The sequence below is a fragment of the Mytilus galloprovincialis genome, chromosome 3 (assembly GCF_965363235.1).
Source record: "Mytilus galloprovincialis chromosome 3, xbMytGall1.hap1.1, whole genome shotgun sequence".
NCBI lineage: Eukaryota > Metazoa > Mollusca > Bivalvia > Mytilida > Mytilidae > Mytilus > Mytilus galloprovincialis.
Window position 1 is genome coordinate 25,457,685 of NC_134840.1, and position 14,094 is coordinate 25,471,778.

The 14,094-nt window shown below is 31.1% G+C and overlaps 1 protein-coding gene across 1 annotated transcript in view; it reads left to right on the top strand.

The window, feature by feature from the left end:
* Positions 1-13,674, top strand: part of LOC143066370 (neuromedin-K receptor-like) — a 54,221-nt gene extending 40,547 nt beyond the window's left edge. Inside the window, exons 2-4 of the mRNA XM_076239320.1 lie at positions 370-470; positions 10,495-10,585; positions 12,960-13,674. Of these exons, the coding sequence (XP_076095435.1) occupies positions 370-470; positions 10,495-10,585; positions 12,960-13,178 (411 nt within the window). The 3' untranslated portion in view covers positions 13,179-13,674. The remainder of the gene's footprint in view (positions 1-369; positions 471-10,494; positions 10,586-12,959) is intronic.
* The last annotated feature ends 420 nt before the right edge of the window (positions 13,675-14,094 follow it).

A 14,094-nucleotide genomic window follows, 5' to 3' on the forward strand; every position in this document is an offset into this window, starting at 1 on the left:
GACCGTTTAATCAGCTCGCAAAGAACATCTATAGTTGTTATCCATTCGTTTGATGTGTTTGGGCTTTTGATTTTGCCATTTGATTAGGAACTTTCAGTTGTGAATTTTCATCGAAGTTCAGTATTTTTGTGATTTTACTCTCTACCAACAATTTTATCGAACTGCTATAGTAATTAACATTTTCTCTATAGTCTTTCTTTTTCACACAAAGAGAACTAGATATCTTACAAAGATTGAATAGCAATAAATATAATTCCATGGAATGAAAATTCAAATCAAGAAAGTCGTATTTCTTTGCGCAAACACCTTTCATTTCCTCTCATGGAGAATATCAAAATAACTAAATAAAATATTTGATGAATTTTGCAGGTTGTGAAGATCCTGATTATTGTAGTTTGCCTGTTCGTCATCTGTTGGCTACCATTGCAGATTTACAATGTTGTGTCACAAGTGTACAGAGAAGTTAATGAGTAAGTATTGTGTAATAAACCAGCAACTGTCATTGAGAATCCATGAGTTGCGGGTCTTTTAAGGTTAATATGCATTGACGCGCTAAATCATTGAAAGTATTATTTTTTTTCTTATGATTAGACTCACTTTATGGGTTTCATGATACGTGATCGTTCCAGTTTCAAAACTAACAGGTGAGATACATTTGATTTATAAAAATAGAGTAATTGTTAGATATAAACATAAAATAAGAAGACCTGGTAAGGTTGCCGGTCCAACAGAGTTTTAAACGTGGATTTAAGCAATACCCATTTAAAATGTTTCACCCAACCTTGCTCTTTTTCAAATGGTTCATTTATCAATAAGAAATTGTCTTATTTAGATCAGTTCCCTGTACTTTAAGAGAAAAGCAGGCTATATTTCCTTAATAGAACAATTTTAATGTGTTTATGTTCGACTGACAGATAACATCTCACCTTTTACACCTAATGTTCATCAATCATTGGTCAACAGGAGGTTTTTATTATTAGATGATATTTTCAGTTACTATGAATTCAAAAATAGGTCAGTTGTATTTTTTGTACTGACAGGATTTAACTGAACATTTAATAAAATTCTGTTGGTCAAGTTATGATTACAAACACATTTAATATTTCTGGCTTTCATAGTTTATTGTCTTGTGTTAATTTATTTTGATAAATTATTTCTTGATACCAATTTTTGTGTTATCAACCTAAAATTCAGCATATTATTTTTTTTATTTTCCGATTAAACATTAACCTGGTAACTAGGTGTATTTTCAATTACTGTTAGAGTGAACTGTATGCTCGCCAGTGGCGTATTTATTCTTGAGTGTTAGATGTTATTATTTTTTCGAAATTCCTAACTACAAAAACTTAAATCATGCGCATGCGAATTTTTATAATATAATATAAGAATCCTAACGACCAAAACAAAATTATACTTATACTACTATAATTGAAATATTTTACTATTACAAAAATTAGATTTAACGTGACGCGTTCACATTAAAGATAGTATGGAATTTGTCAAAATTGGCTCTTCATGTCATTAATATAGACATATACATTCAATAAAATATTACGACTTAATACCATGAACTATCAATCAAAATTGACCGTAAACTAAGAAGACGTCCTTTGATTGTGATGGATCATGTGTCCGACAATTATTATACCAAAACAGTTAAGTCATATATGTCATAGTACGATGACTGTGACAATTATTATAACAAACAATTAAGTAATATATGTTATATGGATCATGACTGTTTATTGAAAAAAGAAATGAAAGAACAAATAATTTCTTTATAACGGTATATGTATGGAAAAGTAATATTATATACTCCCAAATTTCTCCACTTATTATTGAGAGCAACATTTCAGCAGCACCTAGAAGTGACGCATATATAGCACTCTAGTTGATATAGACAGGTTATCATTAGGTTTTCAGCTTACAAGGAAGCCATTTGACCATCAGACTTGTTCTTGTTGCTTTATTTTTGTCTATGAAATAATTTGTGACCTTTCCTTTCGTATGATGTTATCTGTGCATTCTTTGACCTGTGAGTTTGATTGCCCTAGAAATATTCTCCTTTTTATTGACTGATTTCTAGAATTATAACTCCCATCACTCTTTCTATTTGGCAAAATCCTTAGAAATTTTGGTCCTCATTGCTCTTCAACTTCGTACTTTATTTGGCCTTTTTAACTTTTTCGGAATCGAGCGTCACTGATGAGTCTTTTGTAGAAGAAACGCGTGTCTTCCGTTTATACAAAATTTAGTCCTGGTATCTATGATGAGTTTATCTGCTATACCGTCATTTGAATTTGTGAAATTTTCTAATATACAATAGGCAATTGTCTAGTATTTGCTTTTGTTGAAAGCAATTGGACAGAGAACTGTCTTCGTGTGGTTAAAAGTCTCCTTATTCACAGTTTGAATCAACTAGCCTGATTTACAATTGAAGATATAATCAATGAAATAATCTTAATATCTCTCAATGCAGGACTGAAAATTAATTAGATCATGGTGATGCCGTAAAAAGAAACGCAAACAAAATGAAACCAAAAATATACTCCAAAAGATTGAAATCTATAAATCTAATCATCATCTGAGAGAGGTATAATTATCAGTAACAAGTAACTTATAACGACACTGATTAAGTTCTATTTAGTGGTAAGGTTAGTTAATCGTCATCTCCTACCTTTATATAAATATAGTAGATTCAAAGCAACTAGGGAACAGTTGCACTCTTATAGTCAGTAATTTTAAAATGTCACGCTTTCTTCAGAAAGTATTTGTGGTTGTTTCGTAACGTCTATACGTTGCATTTATTGAAATTTCAATAGGGATTTTGGCCTTGCTAAAGTCATTGGCCACTGAATTGATTCATATTTCATGTCAAAATTTCATAAGAGGAAGTACAGGACATGGGATGGTTAAAAAGTGTGAACTTATACCCTGGGTGTTTCATGACACATTTTGAAAAGGTCATCATATCTGATTACGTAAGACATACATATAAACGGAAATAACTTCTGAAAGCATGATGAACGATTGCTTTAAGACCATTTTCAGGGAATATAAAGTATGCAATTCTTGATAAACTATGTCTGAAAAAGAGGACAGGTTTATTAAGAATCTAACAACTTGGAAACATCGTTATCAAACTATGGCGATATCAATATTCGTTTGCAACCTTAGATTGGAACATAATATTATACTTATATTTTGTATTTAAAAAAAAAAGTAATTTTGGATCAGAAATTAATAAATATATAATAAACTGTATTTTCAAATGTAGATAGGATAGTGCTACATATATATATATATATGATACAAATGCATTAAAACAAATGATATTTTCCTGAGTTACAAAACAGATTGACAATATAAAAAAAACCTGACCAACTATGCAATGATGACTATAATCTATAACCTTCAGCCATCTCATATCCGACAAACATGTAAAGGTTTTCTTCAGCAATTTCCCCCTGTAACACTTTTGTAAAAACACATTTGAAGACTTGTGTTTTAATAGCTGTTGTACCTGGTACCTTTAATAAGTATTTACACCACTGGGTCGATGCCACTGCTGGTGGACGTTTCGTTCGCGAGGGTTTCACCAGCCCAGTAGTATGAATAACAATTATATGGTCAATTTAATAAATTTACTTTTTTCAAAATTGTGAATTTTTCGAAATACTAAGGATTTTCTTATCCCAGGAATATATTTCCTTAGCCGTATTTGGCACAACTTTTTGGAATTTCCTCAATGCTCTTCAACTTTTTACTTGTTTGGCTTTATAACTATTCTAATCTGAGCGTCACTGATGAGTCTTATGTAGACGAAACGCGCGAGTGGCGTATTAAGTTAAGCCTGGTACCTTTGATAACTATTTAAACCATATCATCGACCATGCTGATTTGACTGTACACACATTTGAGCGTTACGTTCTTAACAACTACCAGTGATCAGTAACAATACTAATTATTGATTAAACATAAAGTATTGGTACAGTGTCTTTATTACAAATTCTTTAACTTGAAGTTTAGGTCTTAACGACAGAGACTAAGTTCAAGGCGATGACGATTATGGAAATTCTTTCCTAGATGTGATAATGGTATGAGACAGAAACTGATTAGGGAAATATTAATTAATGCCTGACAGTGTAAAATATTGAAATTTAGAAAGTTTTGATTCTACAACCACAACGTCTTAAACATATATACATATATCATTATAATAAGTATAGTGTTCAAACTTTTCATAGGATAGAACCATTTATACATGAATTGTTCAATATCATATTAAGGATCTTTCTATATTGGCAACTACTAGTAATATAAGTTGAAGTGAGATGGAACATCCATACTAAAGCAAACCAGGCTTTATCAGCGTTGAAGAACATTAACATTTGTTACATAAGAAATCCGTATATAAACCGTTTATAAGAAGTTATTTTCTATCTCTTCGTAATATTCCTTGACTTGTAATAAAGCATATTAGCTTCTATTTCCGATCCTGTCATTTAATAGCCTATAAATAATTGTTTGACTTGTTCTTGTAACGAATCTGCCTATAGAATGGGCTACAGGGACATTAACAACTCAATTAGATCAAAGATTTTATTTTTTTACTCCAGATATTCATTTAAAGAAAGTAAAAGCTTCGAACAGGTCTTAATTTTTTATTTCTATAAGCAAATGACAAAGAACAGGGATACTTTACAATTATTGACTCCAGATTCTTCCCAAATCACAAACAAATGGTATTCACATTATTTGACAAGCCATTCTTGTGTAATGGTCTTTCTACAGCTTAAATATTCATATACGTCCATTATATATCATGAATTGACATATACGTACATTGCAACACAGAAGAAATATGAATCAAAATGGAATTACTGTGCAAGCCGTCCGGTGTCTGGAATCAGACATAATTTAATTCAGTGTTTTAAAATAAGGAACTTAAGTAATCATCAATCATTCGGTATTACGACTAAAGAATTAACATTATTTACAAAGTACGGTGTCTAATGATGGTTATCAAACTATTTAATGTGGCGAAAACACCTATTAGCATAGTAACAATTTCATGTTATATTTTTCTGGACCACAAAAATTGGCAATGTATTTACATATTATTGAAAAAAAATGCAAAAATTCTGTAAGTGATTTGTCTGTGCACCAGTTAGTTCCGACATGAAAGTATTATATTGACAGGTATAACTTCCATGGTTCAGACAACAAATATTTTTATTCCCAAAGTCGCATAGTCGATGAAGTTCATTGATTTAAAACAAAGCAGTTTATGCAAAACTTTCTTACATACACAAGAAGCTGTTATTGTTTGTGTCATTTGGCATCTTGTGGAGAGTTGTCTCATTGGTAAACGGATCATACCACATCTTGTTTTTTATATCTATAAAAATTTTATTTTTTAATTCAGTTTCAACTGTTATAATAATGGTAAACTTTCAATAAATAAGCGTGTACAGTGATTAATTTCATCCTACACATATCCAATTAATCTTAATATTGATACTATAGATAGTGACTTAAAACAAAATGTTTAACACTTGTGACAAACGGTATTATTTAAAAATAAAAAAAATATTCACAAAAATACTAAACTCCGATGAAAATTCAAAAAGGAAAGTCCCTAATCAAACGCCAGAACCAAGTTCAAACACTTCAAACGAATGAATAACAACTGTCATATTCCTGACTTGTTACAGGCATTTTCTTATGTAGAAAATGGTGGATTAAACCTGGTTTTAAAGCTAGCTAAACTCTCACTTATATGACAGTCTCATCAAATTTCATTATATTGACAACGATGAGTGAACACACCAAACAGACATAAATAGTAAAAATGTCAAAAATAGGGGTACAGCAGTCAACATTGTGTTATAATCGTAATCCCTATAAAAACAAACAAATATGTAACAAAGAAGCACAAAATGGCATATAGACAAGAATACACAAATTTATTATAGTACAATAACACAATGACGGGATGTACAAGTACCGAGCCACGTCAAACGGATATCGATAAAAACAGACCAAAGAGTAAAAGTAATATTCATAAAGACTAATAAAAGAATAGTATATTATACAATTATAGCATTTGTATGAGGTCGATACAAGGATATTTTGACCTGAAAGAAGTATATTGACTGAGGACAAAGTTCGAGGTCGATATATCCTGTATTGGCCTCATAAATTGGCTATAATTGTTATATTATTAATTTTCTACTATATTTGTATCAAAATCGTCATTTGATTATGTTTTTTTTTTTTTACATCTTATGTGTTTGAAGATTTTTTTCTTCAAATACTCAATCATAGATATTTTTTTATAAAAACAAAATATGTCGGTTTTTAAATATTCTAAAAATAATCGTGCAATATGCTTCGTTGTGCAATATGCGCTTTGCTATCCGACGTTTTCTATCTACCTTCGAAAATATAGTTTAACATGTGACTATCCCTGAACGAATCAAATTAGTTAAAATATACGAATTAATAAAATAATATAACTCGTTATAAAGATGATAAATAACGTCAGTACCCATAATCTATACTTTAAGATCATCGTGTATTATTTGTTGATACGGAATTTTGACATATGATTTTTGATTACCCTTTGGGTTATTTTTTGCCTCTGTTTGGGAAAAAACGAAATAATACTGTACTTCATCTCTTTATGAATTGCTATTGGAACGTTTTAACCGAACTGTCAATTTTCCCAAGATTTTTTCTTCAGTATTTGTCATTGTGCGTATTTGTATGTTTTCAGGACTAATGTCATTATATAATTATTATTCAACACTTCATACAACGTTTTGTACGCTCCAGTCAATATTGTTCGAGACAGTTATAAAAATGCCAATACTTTTGCATTGGCTACTGTTATGGTAAACTCGACATTTTAAGTAATACATTTGTACATTTATTCTTATCAAAATAATAATTTGTACACGGCAATACTTTGACTAACATTCTAAATCATAATATGTAGATTCAAGTTAATTTCTGTTCCGATGATAGGGCTTAAAAAGACAACAATGAATTATTCATAGAACGTGATGTGGTGCCTACAAGACATTTTTAAATTACGGAAAATCAGGTTTGGTATTCAATTTGCTAATAAAATCCTATTTTGTAATCTCTATTTTCTTTTGTAAACAACTTAAAAGACAGTCGGAAACTTTGAGAATACTAATATCAATGTTTTCTTACTAGTTTCAACTACAAAGTTCTAACACTCCTTGATTAAGACAACGGTTGAAAAAATACATTTATATGAAATATAACAAGACTTTATAATCTGCTGGTTGCATTTGTATTCAAATATTATTTGTTAACTACAGGATATTTTTGGTCAATCAAAACAGGACATACATTTTAAATCAACATGGGATAGGTTTTGAAAGAAGCTCAACAACAAAACTATTAATATATGTGAAAATAACTTTAAAAAATGAATTCTTCCAGTCAAATTTCACTCATTATTTTTATAATTGTAACAGTACAGTCTCAAGGAAGACCGCACTTAGTTTTCTGTCTAATATTGAGAACATGGCTTCATTTAAGGAAAAGCCTCTCTACCCAATGACATTCAACGTTATAATAGAGAGGATAGTCATTGACAATTTTCCAGACTAGACATGTAATTTTCTTCTACTTTTCAGCTGAGATTAAAGCTATATACCGCTCTGCAAAGTCTGAGTGAATTTAAGACAATTGGCGAAAAGCGGTAAAATTGAAGATATGATTGAATCTTGTAGACATACAATGAAATGCGGGTATAAAAATAGTTCATATTTTGATGTTATTTCGTTGAAGTTTGATTTAAAATAATCAGCATTTTGATTCATTTCAAAATCAACACCGTTATCGATTTGAACACCATGTTTTCATCTTTCATTTCAATTAACTATTCTTCCTTTCTTCATAAAGCAGAACATTTTTTTTTAAAACATCCAACTATGAAGTATAATATTGTGGGAATGAAAAAAGAGACAAGAAAATGTATCTGTTCATATATTGACAACCATGTAAATCAGATTCTCGTTGAGAGCAGATTTGAAAGATGACATTTCCATCATTGTGACAACGTTAGGATAGTCTAATAGGTTCCGGAATTTGCATTCTCAAAGTTGGAATTTCTAACAATTTGATCGATTTTTGTAAAAAATTTAACTTATAAACCGTGGATACATTTAAACTAGCTGAACTACCGCGGGTTTTATGAACAAATAACTGACTATTTGAAAGTTTGAGTAAGTCCTTTCCCCAGAAGGCGGAAATGAAAGCTTTATATTCGATCGAACTGCAAATAGAACCATTCGAGATCGCGGTCTCCATAGTCAGTTCTTTGTAACGTTTGGGAAGCAGATTTTTTTGTCATCCATGCGCAGACTATGTTTTCGTCCGTTTAACGGACGACAGTCACTTTGGAACAACCATCATAACTTACCACTTACTTTTAATAAAAGTTTCTTATCCTCAGGGAGCACTAAAGTTCGGCTAGCTTTATGTTGGTTTCATGTTGATAAATTAGTTTTTACAGTTATGTTTTTTTACTGTTGTTTATTTGTTTTCGTGGTTGAACATTTAACCATTTGTTGTCAGATTGTCTTCGTTTTTATGACACTCAATGAAAATTATGTGTTTTAGCTCTGTATATAGTTGTGGATTGTTGGCTGTCCTATATCGTCTCTCTTTGACTATTCAATTTTGATTCACCCTTTGGTATCATCTGTCTCGTTTTTATGCCCCACCTACGATAGTAGAGGGGCATTATGTTTTCTGGTCTGTGCGTCCGTTCGTCCGTCCGTCCGTTCGTTCGTTCGTTCGTTCGTCCGTCTGTCCCGCTTCAGGTTAAAGTTTTTGGTCGAGGTAGTTTTTGATGAAGTTGAAGTCCAATCGACTTCAAACTTAGTATACATGTTCCCTATGATATGATCTTTTAAATTTTAATGCCAAATTAGAGGGTTTATCCCAATTTCACGGTCCACTGAACATGGGTGGGGCATTCGTGTACTGGGGACACATTCTTGTTAATACATAATTTGTGGATTATTCGAATTATAAATATTTTTTTCAATCTACTTTAGGCGCTTGACAGAACAGAGGAATTAACAACAATTATGTTCATGAAATTTGTTGATAGATTGTGTATTTTATATTAACCGACACGGTTTCATGTACAATAATAACAAGTAGTAGTTGTTTTTTGTATATTTAGACCATGGCGTTGTCAGTTTATTTTCAATCTATGAGATTGACTGCCCCTCAGGTATCTTTCGCCCCTCTTTTAGACAATACTCTTAAGACTTTTGTTATGATTAAATTAACTTATTAACCAAATTATACACACTCAATGCATTCATGTCAATGTATCAAAGCAATACAATATTTGATGACACTGAATGAACTTTTACTGAAGTCGAACTAATATTTGAAGTCATTACAGCATTTAGAGATTTCAATTTCAAATAAAACGAACACATCTATGATGTAACTTTGTGACTGAATCTATACTATTAAGGTGTTTAAACAAGAAATTGTTAAAGTAATATTTCGAAGCCGATGTGTGCAATAATTGAGATCAATGAACTAGAATGCAATTCTGATTTTGTCGTTCTTTAATTAACATCCTTTTCACGAAAATCAGTCGATCAAGGGAAACTACTTTGGATAGTTTAAAGTACGCGTGTTATAATTTAGCAGGTGTCCTTGGACGGCGGGGATTGGAAGTGTATGTGAGGTTTGAATTAACCAATGAAAACGTTCCTCAGCGAGTTGATCTAATAAATTTTGTTTGGCTGATTACGTCGCACATCCTTTCGCTAAGCTAGGCCTCAGTTAAGTGTAAGAGTGGTTTAAAAGTATTTGTTTGGTACATTGTAGATTGTAGCTTTTACATGTATATGTATTATGTTACAGGTTTGTTTGATTCTTGTCGACTTAGATCTAGTAGGTGTATGCAAAGTGAACTCCTCTCCAAGTTTTTTGATTGGTTTTGAAAAGGGTCTACTGAAAATAAGAATTGTTGGTGTATCATGTGCATCCTTAGCTTGAAATTTTAAATGTTATGGCACTGCTTTCTTACTCTAAAGTGTATTGTCATTTTGTGTTCTCTTTTCAACATAAGATTAAAGTGCCCTTCTTTTTTTTTCTTTTTTTTTTTTTTTTTTATCTAAAAACACTTTGAACTTAATAATATGCGACAAACATAATGACTTGTTCCTTCTTCATTTATGTTTGTGAAAGGATATTTTCATGTATGATCTCTAAACAATGTCTAACCCATAAAAAATAATTTCAAGAATAATGAAATTTCAAGGATTGTTTAGGTTTCATATTGCCATTAGGTTTAGAATAACTAAGATTGGTTTTGGTTAAAAGAAATATATGATTCAGTTGTATTGATATACCAGTTTAATTTTAACACAAAAAAAGTATGTAATTGATGTCGTAAACTTATTCTTGTTTTACTTTCAGCTACAAGTACATCAATATCATTTGGTTCTGTTCCAACTGGTTTGCAATGAGTAACGCGTGTTATAATCCATTCATTTATGGTCTCCTCAATGTAAGTATAAAATAAAGTATACATCGATATAATGTGCCACACTTTGAAGCTTGTTTGTGTAAACGTTTAAAGGTTATAAATTAATAGAAAAATATCGAACATTTTTTGAGTATCATCTTTATAGCTGTAAATTTCTCTGTAAAAAAGCAATTTATTGTAAACTGATATACTAGTATGTAACTTAAAGGCTTAATTACATATTAAGAATCACCTTTGAAAAATAAAACAAGACATTAAAGACAAAGGAAAGAATAACAGACAATAAAATTATCATGGGATATAGCGAAAAACGACGAATAGACAAAACTAAAGACTTACAAACACGAACACTAAAAAGAAAAACCCGATATCGGTGAAAAGTTTCATTCATCGATAGCACAATCGATGTTATGTAATACTTCAAGACCATAAGGCTAATAATTTCAAATGTTTCTACAAGGATACCTTTGATGAAGCCTTGATGCTTTCGTTCGAACAGTTAGATCTGAATCTGATTTTTCCAAAACGTCTTTTAAAAATTATAACGTAACATAAAATTTCAGCTATCCGATTATTTTTGTATACTTTATATGCCTCGCCAATAATTCTCATGTAGTCCATTGAAATACCAGATTCACTTCAACTGGATTCTCCATTACTGGAAATCATTTTTTGAATATGTGTCCACTGACCTTGACATTTGGTCATTTGGTATAAATCGATTAGACCCTGGACACCAGACACAATTCGTCTTTTATAACAACTAAACATAAGTAGAAACTAATCGACCTCTCTTCAAATTGCAAATATTTGACAAAGTTATAATAGAAAATAATGGAAGGATAGTATTGATATATAACTTTAGTAATAAGGCCATTCATCAAAAAAATATTTGTGCCTATCAGACAAGAAGTTTGGAGAAAGACGAATGAAATTTTTAGGTTCATTAACTTGTCGAAGGAGTGCTTGATTAACAATAACAAAAATCTGAACAATCAAATCGATCACGTGGTTTATCCGTTACGTTGACGTGGAATATAGTTAATAGCTCAGAAAAGGCTAATAAAACTATTTTCCTATGTCTGGAAATATAACATAGTAAAATCAATCTAGTTACCAATTCAAATTGTTATACTAGTATATTGTTCTCCAACAATTTCCAGTAAATTAAACTATTCTTAGTATTTATCATTCAGAAAATCCAAGTTATCTAACCTTAATTCAATTGCTTCACCAAATAACATTAGACGTTCGATCCATTCATCACCGCACCAGATGAAGTTTGATAAGATTAGTCTCAAGTATTTCATAAGACAAGAATATCTCATAGTTAGTCATAGCGTCCTACCAAGTAAATTCACTTATAAAAGAGTAGAATTAAACAGACACTATCAAGGATACTGCTTTTTCTACAACCCCTTTTTACATTATTAAGGATTTTAACTCATTAATCTGAAATATTTTTATTGCTGACTGTGCAGTTTAAACATCGTATCATTGTTCCATAAAATCGTATAATCCTAAAATGGAAAGTTTGGTGTTTTTAAAATGCAAAACAAATGAGAAACTTATTCTACATTACACCAGAATTAACAATTATATAGTTCTTTCTTAAACTTAAGCTTATCTCTTAAGTCTTGATTCCATTGCATTATCAATGTAACATACACCACATGGTACTGCTTTAAAGGAGGAAATATAATCAATTATATGTTATGAAAGGCTTTTCTAAACCTTCAATGACACTGATTAAGCTTTTCTTTCGATTCATTCAGAGTTAAATAAGTGCTAATATATAATACCCATCCTGGCATTTACGTAACCATTTTAATTGGTGACTTGAAAGCTTGAATTATATTTCAAATAACTTTTTTTTTCATTTTGATAGGGAGACTGAAAGCTTGAAGGTTTGCTTGGTACAGCATTCAATAAAGCATGTATTTACTGTAATGATTGGGGCTAAAAAACCTTCATTTTATCTTGTCAACTTTTTTATCGATATGAACATGTAGTGTAAGTGTAAGAACATAGGCCTTGCTGTACACACTCCATTCATAGTTTTAAAAAATCTGAAAATCAGAAGTAGTATATCAAAATATCCTAAAAAAACTCAATTTTCTTTAATTTCCCGACAATAAACACATAAATAGAAAAAAGGCATGAACATCATTAAAAGGAAAGTAAAAAAATGTGCGGTTGTGGAAAGAACAAGAGTCTGAGACGCCTAACATAACAGGCACACCAGCCTTGATATGAACTAATCGAGGTTTTACGTTTCTTCTACTTTTTATGTTGAATTTGAAATTAATGCGTTTCTCTCTCGTCTTCCTATTAAAACAACATTGAACGACTGTTTAGTAGAATGTTTCAAAGTTTTTTTTTTGTTTTGTTTCAGGATAAATTTAAACGAGCATTTCGACGAATATTTTGGAAATGTTGTCGAAAACTGTACAAAGACCACGATTTTCCTGATTTCTCTGATGACATGACCATACGGACGAGTTTCATACACAACGGGAAATATAGGACATCGATGAATGGGTCAATGTATTCTAGACATCACCGGAGATCGACAAAGTTATCGATAGAAAATGTCGACCCTGCGATGGTCTGACTTTTATGCATATAGACAACAACGGGCCAACTGAAATTGATACGACCAAAAGCCAATAGTGGCAAGAATTGGTTTGAATGATGGACATAAGTAGTCCATCCTGATAGAAGTTTAAAAGCATCAAACTTATTTGACAATCGAGAACGACGGTTGAATGTGACCGATCCACAAGATCAATCTGAAAGTTCACTTTCCTGTAAATAAATAACACCCACTATATATTAGACTAACAATGTAGGTTTTGAAATTCTATGAGAATGATTTGATCATCAATGCATACTAACGGAGTCAGTATTTCTCTGGGTTAAGGAAAGCAAACCCTTCTTGTGTGTTATTACATTGAACCTAGAAATTAACAACAAAACAAATGTACTGTAAAATGCATAACAGGTCATCAGCTTGGAACTCATCACCATCAAAGTCGGTTTTATTTCACATGTATGTTGCACGTATATTCTTTTGCACCCTAATTCATTTCAGCATACATTTAAATATATATAAAAAATAACAATAGCTTTGATTTTAGTATTTGATGTGGAGGATATGCAATATCAACTGTTAAATACAGAAAGCCACTTCATTTGTTTCATTCATTAGACTACACCATACATAAAGCTGTCCACACCACATCTTATTCCAACCTTATAATAAGACAACCAACGGCAATAACTATTATACACCATACATAAAGTTGTCCACACCACATCTTATTCCAACCTTATAACAACCAACGGCAATAATTATTATACACCATACATAAAGCACACCACATATTATCCCAACCTTATAATAAGACAATCAACGACAATAACTATTATACACCATACATAAAGCTGTCCACACCACATCTTATTCCAACCTTATAACAATCAACGACAATAACTATTATACACCATACATAAAGCTGTCCACACCA